This window comes from Pholcus phalangioides, unplaced genomic scaffold (assembly GCF_987345545.1).
Source record: "Pholcus phalangioides strain wild (caught in Gottingen) unplaced genomic scaffold, Ppha-v1.0 ptg000003l_1, whole genome shotgun sequence".
NCBI classification, from domain to species: Eukaryota; Metazoa; Arthropoda; class Arachnida; order Araneae; family Pholcidae; genus Pholcus; species Pholcus phalangioides.
Window position 1 is genome coordinate 37,969,545 of NW_028301596.1, and position 16,793 is coordinate 37,986,337.

Here is a 16,793-nt window from a genome sequence, read left to right on the forward strand (position 1 = left end):
ATGTTTTCCAGTATTTACTTCCTGGGGTTGACCCCACGCTATGCTTCTGAAAGGGGAACCATGGATTGCACGTCAGTCACATACGAAAGATCTTATTCATCGACACACGAAATCTTCGAGTTCGATTTGTTTTCACGTCTAAAGTGTATATAACTAGGTTTTCTTTTAGGAGGAAAAGCTCCCCCATTCCCCCCCCCTCTGCCGCTGTGCGGTTGTGTGAGCATTGAGACAGGCTCGCATCGCTAGGACGTTCGAACCGCACTGACGGAATGGCGGTTGTTGTCGGTTGAAGTTAGTTTTCACCTTTAAGGCACAAATGCGATCCGATCTTCTACTTTAAAAAGTCGCATCAATAAATAAAATTAAAAAACACAGCATAGCTGTGTGCTTTCGAAATCAGAAGACAGGTGATAGCACTTCATCACAAAACGCTTAACATGCCTTCCACAGTAACAAACTTCACGTGTTAGGTACACGACGCATATACGACACATTTCGACATGCACAATTCCCTAGACGAATTCACACAATTTCTCAAAGGAATGGTTAAAAAGTGCATGTGACATTAAGTGGTAACCCCCCCCCCACCCACCCAGTGGACACGCGGTCACTATGAAATTCCAAAGCTCTACAACAGTGTTTTTCACTAAATAAATGTTCCGAAGAAGTAAATTTCTTTTATTCCCTCCAAAAATTTCTACTCCTCTTAGGCCGGGATTACACTGTAAAAGTTTGATAAAAGTTCTTTTATAGAACTTGAAAAATGCAACCAATAATCGTACCGGTTACATTCGCGCAAATGCAACCGATAGTCTTATTGGCTGCATTTTTTAAATTTTATAAAATAACTTTTCTCAAACTTTTATAGTGTAATCACGGCCTTAGTATGGCTGCCAAGAATGTAGTTGCTTCCCTATCCCCCCAGTTTTAGCGCTGCCCAAATCTGAGTGCTCAGAGCGAAAAAAGGTTAAGAAATTTGTTCCAGGAGCTCGGTGAGAATATTTTCATTACCGGTGATACTACGCATATGTAAATTCTAAAATATGTTAAAAGTTCCCTCGTTAAAAGCGATTTAACGTTGCGATGTTGATATTCAGCTAAGATACATTCTTCTTAAGATATTGTTCTATTTGTTTGTGATTTTTAAAATACCTTTGCAGCTTCCTTCAAATATTTCTTAAAAAGTATTAAATTACAACAGATTTTTTTTTTTTACATTTCAAAATATATTTTATAACTCGGTGCACTTATTAAACGTTCTAAACAATAGTAATTGTGTGCACAAGGTAAGAGTGGTTTTCATTTAAATTTCCAGTTAGATTGTTTTGATTAAATATCATTCTTAAATATCATTGGGAGCTTGGCCTGAGTCTGGTCCGGCCGTCCATGTACGGTCCCTTTCAGTGTACCCGAGCTCCAAGGAAAGATTGAGCGATTCGGTGCCTCTGTAGTCTAGTGGTCTAGGGCGTTCACCCGGAAAGTGAAAGAGCGTGGATTCGATTCCCCGCAGGGGCACTTGAATTTTTCTCTCTTTCCAAAATATATCTTCGCAACATCCAGTTGTTAAAACCTTCGTATGATAGCGGAGAGTGACGTCATCCTTGTGTAAATATCATTTGAAATTTTTTTAATTAGATAAATTAATGCATTTATTGTTTAGTTTTTAATTTAATGAAATAAGAAGCATTAATTGAAAAGGAAGGTCAAAAAATAATGCGGAAAATTATAAGGTCATATTTTTATGTTTTCTAGGTCATAAATGCTTGCATGTTTCAGATATTTTTAGGTCATAAAAATTCAAGTCGTAGTAGTCACATTGAAAGTCGGCCTTCATTTCATTTATTAACATAAGGGAAAACTGATTGATTAATCCTAACATGGCCTTCATTCTTATATCAGTCCATAATCAATTTATCTTCAAAGATGTTTTTCACACCACCCAGACCAGATTGAATCAATAACTGACGTCGTAGAAAAATAAATCCACCCTTTTTATTCATCGACGATATTGACTCATCCTTCATAACTGAAGAGAAAATAAGAAAGAAAAGATATGATGGACAGAAATCAATAACATTTATCGATTGGGGATAAAAACGAAAAAATTCTCATAAATATGATCTTGAAAAGTAGGGAGAGATAAGAAAGTTCTACTCGAACGATGAATTCTCGAGTAGAATATCGATAAAAAAAAGCAAAAACTTTTCGTATACTGTAGTAGTTCCGCCATAATTGATTATGATGAATTTTTTCTATTAGTGAAACCGACTTGTTTTGCTTTTATATAAGATATGAGAATTTTGTCTGATCCTGCTCATAGGCGGATATAGATTTGAATGTCTGGGGGGGGGGGGGTGCAGGATGATGATGATGATGATGATCACAGTTCATATATACACATATACATTAGATCAGTAGAGGAGGCTCCATCTTTGACGCTGGGGGACCATATAGTACAACCGCCAAGTCTCCCGGAAAATCCGGGAGGCTCCCGAAAAATTCTTTTATCTCTCGAATTTTGCCCGTGATTGTAAAAAATCCCTACATTTAGGGGAAAAAACTATCCTGTTAGGAATTTACCCAAAATAAAACTGCTGCTTCATAATCGTTGTGTAAATTATCGCCTATTCGTCAAAAAAAAATTCATTTTTGGGGGAGAAAACACAAAATTTACTAATCAGCAAGCATCAATCCGGCCTTTCGAAATCCAAAATTGGCACGATCACATGTATCTACTTTATCCATATGTCTCGTTTCGTTCCCGATGGAGATTCTTTTGGTTTGCGAGATTTGATTTTTGAGAGGTAATTTAACCCAAACACTTTAACCTACCGGATCTCCAATTCTACAAATAACGAAATTTTGCAAGTTTTCGCTATTTCAGAAATTTCTTTCATTCCTTAGACAACATCCATTAGCTGAAATGGTAAATATAATACTGTGCAAAGAATTCACAAATTAATACCGTACAATTAGATTGATGTTAATATTTATAGAGATAATAATCAATAAATAACGGTTATTCCAATAGCGCAAATCACCTTAGTGTGCGCAAAGTTTAAGGTAGTGGCTATTGGTGGAGTCGTCTCTGCTAAGACCACGGCATTTCGTTCCGTCCGTATTTTTTTTAGCATTATTAAATATTGAGGAATTGCAAAATGAAACAAAATTATAATATAAAATAGTGCAATTTGTTCGACGGAAAATTCTTATATATTTTTTCTAAACTATATATATTAAATTTTATATACGGGGTGATTATAAAAAAACTATCCCGACATATGGGCCCCTAACTATCATACCATTCACAGAAACTGAATGAAATTTTGGCATAAGGTATTTTGATGTATGCGCTCAAGAATGATATGGAAAACAACAGTGTCACTCTAACAGTTACGGTTACAGTGAGAAAATTTCGAAAATATAAAATGGCAACACCAAGTTTTTTGTATTGGAATGTGATCTCCATTGTGAAAAACCCTAAATAGCGTTCGAACGGCAACTGTAGCATGAAATTCACCGGCGGTAGATAGGCTAAAAGTGAGGACAACCAATAAGGACAGAGAAGCAGCATAAAATAAAGCATTTCATTGTGTTTCACAAATTTTCCACGTGACCTCCTTCACACACGATGACACTTTGCATGCGGCAGATGGTGGATAGCACTGCAGCACGTACCATGGCAATAGGAATCTCTTGAATCGCAGTTCTGATGGCATCTTTCAAATCAGATGCAGTTTGAGGACGAAACTGATACACTTTGGATTTCAGATATCCCCACAGCCAGAAATCCATTGGTGTGAGATCAGGAGACCTTGGTGGACACGGAAACGGGAAATGACGGGAGATAACTCTGTCACCAAACTGTTGACTTAAGACACGTTTGACTGAAGACCCTACATGTGGAGGAGCGCCATCTTGCATCCACACAACTTCAGATAGAGCATTTTGCCGTTGCAATGCGGGAATCGCGTAACGAGTTAACATGTCCAGATAGCGAGCTCTCGTTACTGTACGTATATATAATATATATATCTAAATTATATATATTTGTTTCATGTTACCGCATGCATCTATATCAGCTATATAATTTAACAAATATTCGATAGCCAAATGCTTATCCGTAAATGTGAAAAATGAGTGTTCGTTGTGCCGAGGCAGAAAAAAGTCAAAAAAAAATTTCATTTACTGAAAAATCCGTAAAGCCGGGTTTTCCTAGGACGGGGGTTTTTTTCTTCTGCATCGTGTGAACCGAATAGAATCCTTTTGCGTTGACAGAAACGCGTAACTTTATTACGCTACATGCGTTTGTGCTTTCCTAGCGTGGCGCATCAGCTGTTCTGCCGTCTGCATGCTCCAATCTGAAGGAAATGGAAAGAAAACACAGTAAAATGAAGCGAAGTTTGACGAAATGTTGACGACGCATTTCACCTCTCCGGAAACGTTGGCACGAGGCGTATTGAGCTCTGTAGGAAAACAGACATGCTGATTTTCCTATTGGTGAGTGGGCGGTGTGTCGCACTGGGCGATTCATGTTACACGCGACGCAAATACACCTGCTCTAAGAGTACAGACATAATGCAGGTTAGTTTCCGATTCTGCAAGTAGACGCCATTGCTGATCGGATAAAATCCCTAATTTCAGACTTTTTAACCAACCCCCTAAAGCCGGGTTTTCCTAGGAATAGGTTTCTTGCGCAGCGTGAACCGAATTAGACTATTTCGCGCCGACAGAAACGTGTTACATAATCACGCTACGCGTTTGTGTTTTCCTAGCGAGACGCATCAGACCACGGCGGCTATATAAAGTATATGGCTTTGGCATCAGCTACTCTGTCGTCTGCATGCTCCGGTTTGAAAGCAAGGAAAAGAAAACACACAAGGGTGAAGAGAATATCGGCAAAACCGCGGCGCACGACGCACTTGACTCCTCCAGAAGCAGTCGGCCAATCACTCCCGACGTAAAGCGCTGTCGACAGGCGTATTGCGCTCTGTAGGAAAACAGTCATGCTGCTTTTCTTACTGGTGAGTGGACGGCGTTTCGCGCTGGGCGAATCACGTTGCTTGTGGCACAGGAAACCTGCTCCCAGGAAAACCCGGTTTAACGACGCCGACTCACTCGAAAGCCAGCTTGCACTATGTTGACTCCTTAAGGGAATCCTGGCTTGAGATGGTGCGTTCGTCAGCCGAAGTATCACTGTGCTTTACAGTTTCGGTGATTGGCAATTTTCAGGCTTATCTCAATAATTGGCACTTTTGCATACCTTTGGCATTGTTTTTTAACGATAACTGGTTATTCCCCTCCCCAGTATTTCCCTCCAAAAATTATGGTCATCGCACTCAAATTTCAATGGTCTGATCTGTTTGTTCAGCTGCATTAGGGTAACCATACGTCCCGTATTTCCCGGGATAGTCCAGATATTTTCTGTTTTTTTGGCTGTCCCGATTTTTTGGCAAAAGTGTCCCGGTTTTTCCCCCTATTTTTCACGAAGCCTACTTGAATTTTTATTGTTTAAGTTAAAGATTGAAATTATTTTTCAACTTATAAATTATATTATGATAATTACAACTATAAATGAGAATATTAATTTCCCACATTTGTCTTGGTGAAATTTTTTTCGTGGAACTCATTTTAATCCACTGCAATTAGCGGTAATGCTGCAGTTCTCGCAATTGTGATTTCCCGTTATTTCAACAATACTTGGGGACTTTGTTCGGTTTTGGCGTCATTTTTGGTGATAATTGGAGATGTCCCGTATTTGGAATCTCAATTTCCCGTATTTCTCTCCAGGAAATATGGTCACCCTAGGCTGCATGTAACATGACATCATCGTCCACTAACCGTAACTGCAATGTGTTGCATATGAGTAAACAAAAATGGAAAATGGCCGCCAAAGACAGCTATTTTTTGAACTCCACGCACATTGACGTAAGACCACGTTATAATTTCATTTGATATGCTTGTATTGCAATTATAATAAATACTTAGATTATCAATCACGTATATTACAATTCCACGCAACGTGACAACTAAATGATACTTTTGAAAATAATTAAATTATAATTTCCATATATTGATATGCGACTCATTTTTATCAGCTTTATTGAAAGGTCATTATTGAAATACTAATAGCCTCTATCATTTCATATCGATGTGATTTGAATTGTTTGTGCATTAGATGCCTCTAATAATTAATTGCACTATTTAAAATAATTAGATCATTATACTGAAATACTTACTGTATGATTGATATACTAAGCTTTAGCCCCCCCCCCCCTCTAAAGTGGAAACTAGCATAGCTTAAAAAATGTGATTTTAAAAATCATAGAGTTGGGTCCACACCATGCACGATGTTCAGGCTTGTCCTCAAGTGATTTGCTGAACGCCCATGTAATGTGGATGGGATAATAAATTAGAGGACAAGGAGCGAACCATTGGATGATTGTGATATGCAGGATTTCAGTACATCAAAGAAGCTTGAACGTCACACTTCCTGAATCGTGCATGACGAAAAGCCTGGCATGTTTCCTCAGGTTGGTTAAGAAGAAATAGGCTACTTTTTCCAATCAAACTTGAATCGGAAACCACCGCCAATAGATGGAACCTGCTGGTTGTGCTACCACCCAAGTTCGCAGAAAAAATACACAGTGTCTGGTCTGAAAGTATAGAAAAGAAATGGTTTAGGCTATATAGTGAGAGAACCACACATGATTACTTATAAATTTAAATTACGTTGAGAACGACGGTTCAAGCTTATTTGTAGGTTATTGAAGCTCATTGTGAGCATCCTTGGTATATCTGCAAAATACCAAATAGTATTTTATTTCTTGTCAAGTGTTTAACAGCGTTTCAGATGTTATTGAATCAACTGCTGCAGATGCTGTTTCAAATAATGTGGAAGTCTTCGTATTTCACTCTGTACACAGCGTTCAACTTTTTCCACTGATGTAAATTCAGCTAATACATGCATGCACTGAATCGTATGTTGTGGCATCCATATGCGTCTAGCTAGTGCTAGATTTCCTTGTAGGCTAGATAGGTTGCAGCGTAGGGCCCCAAGGTCAGCCTCATGTGCCCCAAAAATCTCACTGTTATTTTTTGGAAAATTTAAATAGTTCAGTGCCACATCAAACCATGGGTGGAGATACAAGGGGTGTTGGGGGGGGGGCATTGTTCCCCTAGCGTCAAAGGTGGAGTACACTGATCTAATGTATATTTGTATATACAAATTGACATTATCGTGACCCTCTCCCAGACTTCTAAGTCTATCTCTGCCTATGCATCATACCTAAATCTGGCCCTCTCTCTGTGTCTAGTACTAAACTATATATATGCACCACGTGAACGTTCCCCTGAGAAAGACTGATTGGTGCATGTCAGAATATGCTATGTAAGAGTTTTGTACCGTCATCAGGTTTGTTTCTTGCCGCCGTTCAAACAACTGTTGACAGTGTGTTTTTTCGATCTTGGTAGAAAATTTAGAGCCTTCTATACTTATAGCCACAGCACTTTCATAACTGAGTATGTGTGGCTCTTTCAGTACAAGCCATTACTTGTGGGTATGCCTATATATCTTTAGCCCAGACAAACTGTATAATACAGTTTTTGATCACATGTTGCTCAGAACTGAAAGGGCTATAAACATTCTAGAAATAACACTCAATATTCTAGAACAGGGGTGCACAGCCTCCAACCTGCGGGCCAAATACGGCCCGCTGAGAGTGTTTCAGTAGAAAATGCACACAACACGATAAATAGGCTACTTGTACTGGTCATATTTCCTTCATGAAAATACAGGAAATCAGAATGCATGCTGGATATCACCAATTAGTTTAAATTCAAATATAGTTAACAAATATACTCAACTATCAAATGCAAGTAAAGTTGTGAATTATACCCAAAAAACTCAAATTCAAGTTGCTGATTACAGCCAAAAAAATTCAGATGCAAATGAAGTTACAAATTATACTCATAAAAAATTGTCAGAGCAAGTAAAGTTACAAATTACACCAAAAAAAAAAATTGTCAAAAGCAAATGAAGATGACATTTACAGCCCAAAAAGTTTCAAAGGCAAGTGAAATAGCCAAATATTGTTAGAAATGCTGAACATTGAATGACCGGACACACCTCGCTTCCCATCTCAAGGAGATATCGAAGCGTTCCCGAAAGATGGGTGCATCAGAATTTTATTAAATATGTATATATATATCTATATAAAAATTTGTATAACAGAATAACAAGTCCAATTCCATAAGTATCCTACATCTTAATTCTCCTGGGCAATTAGGAGATTTTCCTCATTCTCGAAGCTAACTCGGCTGGCTAGCTGGATTATGGGTGGCATTGATTCACCATGTTCACATGTTAAGTGTTTATAGTTTCTCCAATAAACTTCGCCATTCAACGGCGTATCAGTTTCGTGAATTTCCAGTACCCCCACGCTACTATGATGTAAAATCGAACATTCCAGGAAATATATAGCTATGCAAGGTGAATATATTTATATGACTATAATTAATTATGATAGTCATAATTATTATAATAAAAATTAAGTAACAGTCATGAAAATGATCTTAATGCTTTATTTCAAAAATTCATGTAACCTCGTCAAAAATAAGGAAAAATACAACATTTCGTATAAAAAACAAGAATTATGGGAATGTGCTGTGAAATACGAGTCATATGATCACCCCTTATATATACAAGTCTCCGGCCCACAAGCTGCAGAAATACTACATATATATGGCCTGCAGAGATATATGTGCATCCCTGCTCTGGAAGTACTTTCTTTAGAGAGAGTTTTTTGATTGGTAGTAAATTGTCCTATGTTGATATGGCCAGAGTTGGCATATGATAAAAGATGTGGTGTGTCTCCTGATGAGCAAGATTCCTTAGCACGCATACTTTGCACCCAACTTTAAGCACTGTGGCACTTATTCCAGGATTAATTATGTAATGTTATTTTATTTTGAACCATAATGAAAGTTTTGTTTCCGTCATCTAGATTTTCAAAGACACTGAGACTGATACTATTCAAGCTGATAGATGATCAGTTTTATTTCATACCTCTCGGGAAGCTCTGAGATATGGAGGTAATTTTGTAATGAGAATTTTGCTTCTCTTTTTTCTCCTGTCATTTGAGATTCATCCATAACTTGAGGCTTTCTTCATTGGTAATCCTATGATAATCATGTAACTTGCTAACAGCTAATCAGCATCTTAATAAATTGGTAATGGTGTACTGGAAAAGGAAGAGAACCCCTTCTTGAGAATTCTTGCGCATTTTTCACATCTTGTATTACCTCCATTGTAAAAGTTATGGTGTAGGTCTAATTAATCTGAGGCGCATGTTATTTTTTTAAAGTGTGTTTAAGTTACAGGGTGCATGATATATGTTGTCCTCAGGTGATTTGCCGAGCTTCTGTATGTTGTAAACTAACCAGGCCCGTCATCCATCATGTCATCTTTTTATGGGGCGGGGGGGGGGGAGGTAATAACATATACCATTATCACAATTATTGATAAGTTGCTTTAGATTTCACGTGTTTGCCCATTTCTGTTGTATTTTTTACATTTTTTGTAAAGAAGGGGGGGGGGGCAATTGTCCACTCCCACCACCCCCAAATGACAGTCCTGGAACTCCCGCCGGCACCACAGTTGTGGTCGGCTGAAGTTTATTTTCTGGGGTTCTTAACTTCAAGGCGCAAATGCGAGCCGATCCCCCTGTTAAAAAGTCTTGCCACAGAGAGCAACAGGCCTACAACGTTACAAATATTCAATCATTACATTTCACTCACAATTTGAAGTATAGATGGCAACACTGAAATATCAGACACAACACTACCTTCACGCTCAGACTGTTAGATGCACTCACTTCCAGACTCTGCCACGAAGCTGGGCTGGAAGAGATTTCTGCAACAGGATAAGTCCGGTGGCAGAGCCCCTGGCGTTCATTCATTCAGTCCTGGAACTAACCTGGACTCTCAATGATCCAAACATTATCCGTAAATCAAAGAGACTTGCACCACTCCTCCATAATCTTATATGACAGAGAGCTTTGGTCACAATTGTTTTGTACTTGGGCCGAAAAATTAAAAAGAAAAGTACTAGTCAGGCATATTCATTATTTATTAAACCCCTCCCTCCCTCCCATAACCTAGAGATGTGAGGTGAGAATATATTATATATATATTCTCCTAGATGTAAACATTGAAGAATAATCAAGAATATTCATTTTTCTTTTAAATAATTTAAATTTTTTTACTAATTTTGTTTATATTATGAAATATAAATCAGTTTTCATTGCCTGAAACATTTACAACAAAACAATTTTTGGTATAAAAGCCCCCAATGACAACTTTTAGTTCGAGAATATTCTCCAGGTCCTGATGAGAGGTTTTAAAAGTTTGGTTATAAAGATTTTAGAAATCTTTACATCAAAACCTTAAAAAATTATTTTAAAATTTGATAAATTCTCAGAAATAAGTTCAAAACAAAAGAAATTAAACGAAAGTTGATTGATATAAAGGAAGCTATTCTTAGGCCTATACAATCACCTTCATTCTAAGATACAGAACTGTTGTTTTCTTCAATTCACATACATTTAAATTCTGTATCACTCACATTTCTGCGCTGTTTTCACTCGCACAAAGTTCTGCAATTCAGCCCTGTTAGTTTAATTTTTTTGATTTCAAACTTTAATATTGTGGTCTACAAACTTCAATATTCCCATCTTCTTGACAAGGAGAGAGACGGGGACAGAAAATATTCTTGAGAATATTCTCTCAAAGGACTACTATTATAAATTATACTAGAGAATATAATCAAAAATAATTATTATTCTCAAGTTATTTATCAAGATTATTTATTGTAATACATGTTATTACATATTTTCTTGATAATACTCTCTGGAAAGATTTCGGTAGCTGAAGAATATTCTCATCGAGAATATTCTCTGGGAGGACTTTCATTAATAGGCCTAACTTCAGAATAATTCTTATTATTTTCTATATGAATATTCCCCAGTAATTTATGAAAGTAGTCCTTCCAGAGAATATTCTCAAAAATAATATGTGTAGCCTAACTATATTATAAATAACAGGAGAATATTCTCATCAAGAACTTATAAGAATATTCTCATCAAGAAATTATAAGAATATTCTCATCAAGAAATTATAAGAATATTCTCAAGTTATTTATAATAGTAGTCCTACCAGAGAATATTCTCCTTGATGAGAATATTCTCCGAAAGATTATTCTGGAGAATTTTGCATCTTTACCACAACCATGTAGATAGTTAGGCTTTCAGTTTTTAATAATAATGCCTGATATGTTTTAAATCATTTACACCAGAACCCTGTTAATTTAAATGACCACTTGATCAAAGCACCCAAGTTTAACCAAAAAAAAAAAACAATTTAAAGCATTACGGTCCCTTAGTTGAGATGGTCTTGCCCATGTCTTGGTTGTCTCATCAAGTATGTGAGACTATTTGTGAAGAAGAAAGATAGGTGCTGAGAGATCTATCGCTCTTAATTATTATTTTTTTGCTTTTCTGTTATTCATTGCTGTGGGCCAAATTGCACCGGTCAAGGTGAAAAAATCATTAATATCCCCCCTGCATTGGTTAGAAAAACATTTTATAAGTCTTAACACTAGAAGGACACCCCCACCTGTCATCTTGACCATTTTCAATCTTCTCACTCGATTTTCATGGTGAACCAGATTGTTTAAAATGTTGAAATTTCACGACCTTGCCCAAAATATTTAAATAGTATGCTATCCAACCATTATAAATTTAAAAGAAAAATCAATCAAGATATTTATAGTTATACCCATAAGGACCATCACTGGCAAATTTGACCAGTAACATTGTTGGCACTTTTATAGAAATGTGCAGTAAATATTTTGTCAAATCGTAACATCAAATTTATACTAATATAGATATGCTCACTTGGCTGTTTGGAAGCATCTTTAATGATAGACTAATTATAAAATAAAAATGCTAATATGGCCAAAAATGTGATGCAAATCATTGAAGCTTATCTGAAAATAGTAGAAATTTGAGCATGCAATGATTGTTTTTCTTCAACGCTTGCTCTAAATTACTGAAGTAGAATAATACTACCTTCTTAGGTACAATAATAAAAGATCGGAAAGAAATTTCATGGGGAATTTTGAAGGCTTTAAGAAATCTGTTCCACCTGCACACTGTGACTAAAACCATTGTTCCCCCTTATGCCGCATCTTTCTTCCTTTTTTTACATTAAAAATTTACAGTGGACTGAAAGCATTTTTTTATCAGTTATGGAACTTGGAATTTTTGGGCAGGTATTATCCTCTTCTAACCTGAGCCAAAACTGACCATTAAACTTTTTTTTTTTCGATTGATTTGTTTTTTTGTATGTCAGAATGGCCTTCAAAAAGAAATTAAAATGAACTAAAATAATTAATTAACTTAATTAGGTTATATATACTTCAATTACCCTTGTACAGACCTCAAGTCTTTACTTGAAAAAAAAAGAATCATTAAAAACAATTAAAAAAAATAAGTAAAATTATGTGTGTGTGTGCCACTGGAGAGTGAAGAGGTTAGAAATAGAATTTAATTATGAAATTAGTTTTGATTAATTAAATTTGATTAAAATAAATTAAGTTTTATATTCTATTGCTTACCTACATTCATCTACATTTTAACATAAAAAACTTCCGAAAATTGATATTTCGTAGTGAAAACCAATCTCTGGTCATTTTGACCGGTATCATTTCGGCTACTAGCGATCGGAATCGGACGCTGTTTTTCATGATTTAAGAACCATAATATAGGTATCAGTCCTTCTAGGAAGAACGAAATGTCGCTCTTTCTAGTGTTAAACTGAGTCCACACTACACATGCTCTAGTTTGTACTTGAGAAATTTGCTGATCTTCCGCGTAATGCATGTGAAATGACAAATTACGAGACAAACAATGAGTCTAGCTTTTGAGGATTCACCTTAGGCCAACAAATCAGACTTGTGTCATGTCTCTAGAATTGCATATGACCAAAACAGCAACCTGTTCGTATACTAGTAATAAATAAAATAAACATTACGTTTATTGAAGTCCAATGGTCCTGAACACAGGTAGAGTGGACCCACCATTAGACTTGCAGCCAGAGGAAAACATACTCAGAAAGGGCATAGGGGGAGCAAAAAACTACTGAGTCACTGTCAGAGAGCGTTGCTAATGGAATACTGAGAGAGGATAATAATAAAGAGGGATGGAGAGAGAATCATGGATAGTGGAGCAGTAGGTCAGTCCAAGAGAGGCAGCAGAGAAAGTAATTAGGGATAGTACATATGATATTGTTTATATAATAGTTTAAAGAAAAGAAAGTATATACATATATAGAATATATAGTAAATTGAAGTGTAAATAGATTATCAAGTAAAGTTCAACTTGTACTGCTTCCAGAGAAAATTATTTAACGTGAACTTGTGTGTGTGTGTTTATGTATGTGATGTGCTTGTATGCCGGCATAATATTGTGATGAGATTATAGGGGCCACCTTCAAAAAGACAATCACATTTTTTTTTAATTAAAATTATTAAAAAAAATATGTTTGAATAAATTTCAATTTGAAGTCAGTGCCATCTTAACATATAGGCCAACCCAAGCACTTCAGGAGAAGAATGGGGTCTTACAGAAATTAGATCTGGTTGAAATTTAATTACATGGGTAAACATGTAAATTTGTGGCCGAGCAAGGTAGGACCTCAGAAAAATTACTTGACCTGTTTGGCCCATGATGCCCTTAAGATGGCGCTGTTGGCCATGCCGGAATCTGATGTACATCGCAGAACAACCAGTACTACTGCTGAAGCATCTGGAAGAATTTTAAGAAAAGTGTAGAAAACGCTATTATGAGAATTTTTACTGCAGAACATTTCCAGTCTCAACCAAGGGCTCATTGCAGAACAATGGAAAACATTCTTAGGGCTCCCAATTGTCTTACTTTTTTTAGTAAAATGTCCTACTTTTTAAGTTTTGCCTTACTTTTTTGTACTTTTTTTTATCAACCAAATTTGTGCAATTGTTTTAATTGAGGAGGGAATCACACACACATCAATATATTGCCAAATAATACAAATGTAGTAGATTGCAATGGTTCTGCCAAAGCAGGAATTATATTGTTTTTCAGGTTATTTGGGGCACGTGGCCCATTTGGTTTATTAATTTTTTTTTTTGCTGAGTTTCAGGGTTCAACAAGTAGAGCAGTCATTAAAAACTTCTGTCTAAATGGAAAAAATAATTTTGTATTTACTACTTCATGATCTTGGACAGTAACAATCATCATTCAAAATTATTGTGCACATTTTGTGTATGGGGAAACAACAGTTTGCATGACAGTTAAATGCATAGGCCTATTCTAGGTTTAGTGATTCTAATGCTGCCCAATAGCATTATCCTCTGTATTTTTAGGGCATGCAGAGTCATAAATAATGTTTACAATGCTCAGCAAAGAGCTAGAAATTAAAGTTACATTAATTCTTTTGTCTGGTTACGTTTGTTCTTTTGTCAAAACTGATTACACTGGCATTAAACAGCAAAATGTAAACAAATCCCTTTTAAAAAGGATGGGCAATGCAGTAAAACCATCCAGTTCACCTTGACATTGGGCCTTGTAATTTACACATTTTGCATGGTGTTTTTGACAGAACATCACGCTTTGAAAACTTACATCTTCATAATTTGCTGTGCATTGTCCACAGACTGGACTGGGGAAGACTTCAAAAAAAGAATGTAATAGCCTATATTGTGAGGAAAGACAGAAAAGAATTATCTGCGGTTACTAGTACTGTTTTGGCCAAAAATTGTTTTTGTTACCATCATTTCTGTCATTTTGCTTTGGCTTGAGTCAATCTTATAGGATTCTGAAATAGTGCTATGAATTTCTTTTAATGTAATTTTTTTTATTATGCTATGATTATGCTGTCTAAGGTGGGTACTAACCCCATCCTACTTTTTTCATTTTTGAGTGGGAGCCCTGCATTCTGCTTTGGGGCTTTTTGAAAGAGATTCCTTTTACTTCAATTCATCAGCATGTTCTTTTCCCTGAAGATAGGTCCTGTATAGGCTTTCGCTTTGGTAGCTAGCAACGAAATCTTCCAATTTAGTGTTCAGTGGTGCAATTCAGGTATTTTCTTATGATGATGTCAATTACTAGCATTGGGGGAAAATGTTGAAAGAAGAAATAAACTAATATGGATCACTACCCTTTGCCATGAGAAACCCTTTGATAAATCTGGATTAATTTTTATTTTACTACATTGAGGTGGTCTCGAAAGAGTGTCATGCTTACAAATCATACATCTTCATAATTTGCCGTGCATCGTCGAAGAGGGTTCACAGACGGGACTGTAGAAGACTCCAAAAAAGAATCTAATATATTCTGAGGAGAGACAGAAGAGAATTATCTGTGGTTGTGCTAGTACCCTGTTTTGGCCAAAAACAGGGTACTAGGCCTTTTTGATAGCTTTACTATATGAAAAAATGGTGACTAGGCTATAACATTAAAATCTCTTTTTTTACTCGTGTCTGTTATTTTGTATTTTTTTTTTCAATTTGCAAAGAAGTTGTAATGCGTCATGCAAAACCTGAATGAACATTTTCAAATTCAGGAGGAGCCATCATCACAGCAGCTCACACCAAGTCCCTCAGCTCATCCTCCAAGCTACTCAGAAATACCGGGGACTGTCCCTTTGAATCAGAGTGTTGAGAGTGGCCCACCTCCTGCTTATGAGGATGTTATCAATCCTGAAGGTAAGACAAATTAAATGTTTAAGTTTATTAGTTTTTTAATGATGTTCAGATTTTTTTCGATTCGCTCCTACTTTCTTTCAGAAATAAGGAAATTTATCAATAACCACTGATGTCACTGGTATTCTGTAATGTATCAAATATTTGAAATATTATCGAAAACAATGCTCAAAATTTTAATTCACGCATCACACATCCCTTATTCTTCACTTTGGAGATTGAAATTTTTCTGTCTTTCTTCAAGATTCTCTCTTTCTCAATGTCTTCCCCTCAAGAATGTAACTTGTTGAATTTTTTTTCTCGAATGTGGGCAATTTTGGTATTAAAAAGACTGTAGCCCTTGGGGGGAGAAAGTAACAGTACACAAGGGAAACAACTTTGAACAATTATGCATGGATTTTTTGAATCAAAAATTTCACAAAAATTACATATTGCCTCCATACGTGTGAGTAATTTCAGAAATACGATCACTTTTTCTTCCTTTTTTGAATTTAAAATACCAGCAAGGCAGAAAGATTGATAAATAACTTTTTCTTATCCCAGTTACTTTCTATGAAGACTATAAATGCCTTCTATGAATATTAGTTGATTATTTTCACATTAAGATTTCAATATATAAATTATACACGTTTATTTCATTGTTTTGTTCTCTTGGCTATCTTAAATTTCCACTACTAACTTGAAATACTTCCATGATTTGCTGCATCTTCTAATTTCTCACAGAAAATGTTTTTTCATACACTAAACTCTAAAAGAAAAATTCTTCCATTTTAACTCTTAGCACCACCACCTTCCTACCAGTCACTTTTTGGACAAGTTCGAGAAGCAAGGAAAAACTCGTCAAATGTTATCGAGTTCTTGAGAAAAGTTGTCATAATTCTTTTAGGAACTAGTGAGTATTTAGGCAAACACTTTCAATTTTTCAATTTCATTTTACAATCTCTGTAAATGCATATTATATAATATTAATTACAACGAAGGAGACAACGTTCCG

The 16,793-nt window shown here is 36.0% G+C and overlaps 1 protein-coding gene across 2 annotated transcripts in view; it reads left to right on the plus strand.

The window, feature by feature from the left end:
• Positions 1–5,858: 5,858 nt before the first annotated feature.
• LOC149088500 (uncharacterized) overlaps positions 5,859–16,793 on the plus strand; it is a 33,715-nt gene continuing 22,780 nt past the window's right edge. Inside the window, exons 1-4 of one of the 2 annotated variants that reach the window (XM_089247859.1) lie at positions 5,859–5,928; positions 9,006–9,093; positions 15,661–15,802; positions 16,581–16,691. In XM_089247859.1, the coding sequence (XP_089103985.1) occupies positions 9,088–9,093; positions 15,661–15,802; positions 16,581–16,691 (259 nt within the window). In that variant the 5' untranslated portion in view covers positions 5,859–5,928; positions 9,006–9,087. The remainder of the gene's footprint in view (positions 5,929–9,005; positions 9,094–15,660; positions 15,803–16,580; positions 16,692–16,793) is intronic. The other variant, XM_089247851.1, reaches the window with a different exon arrangement.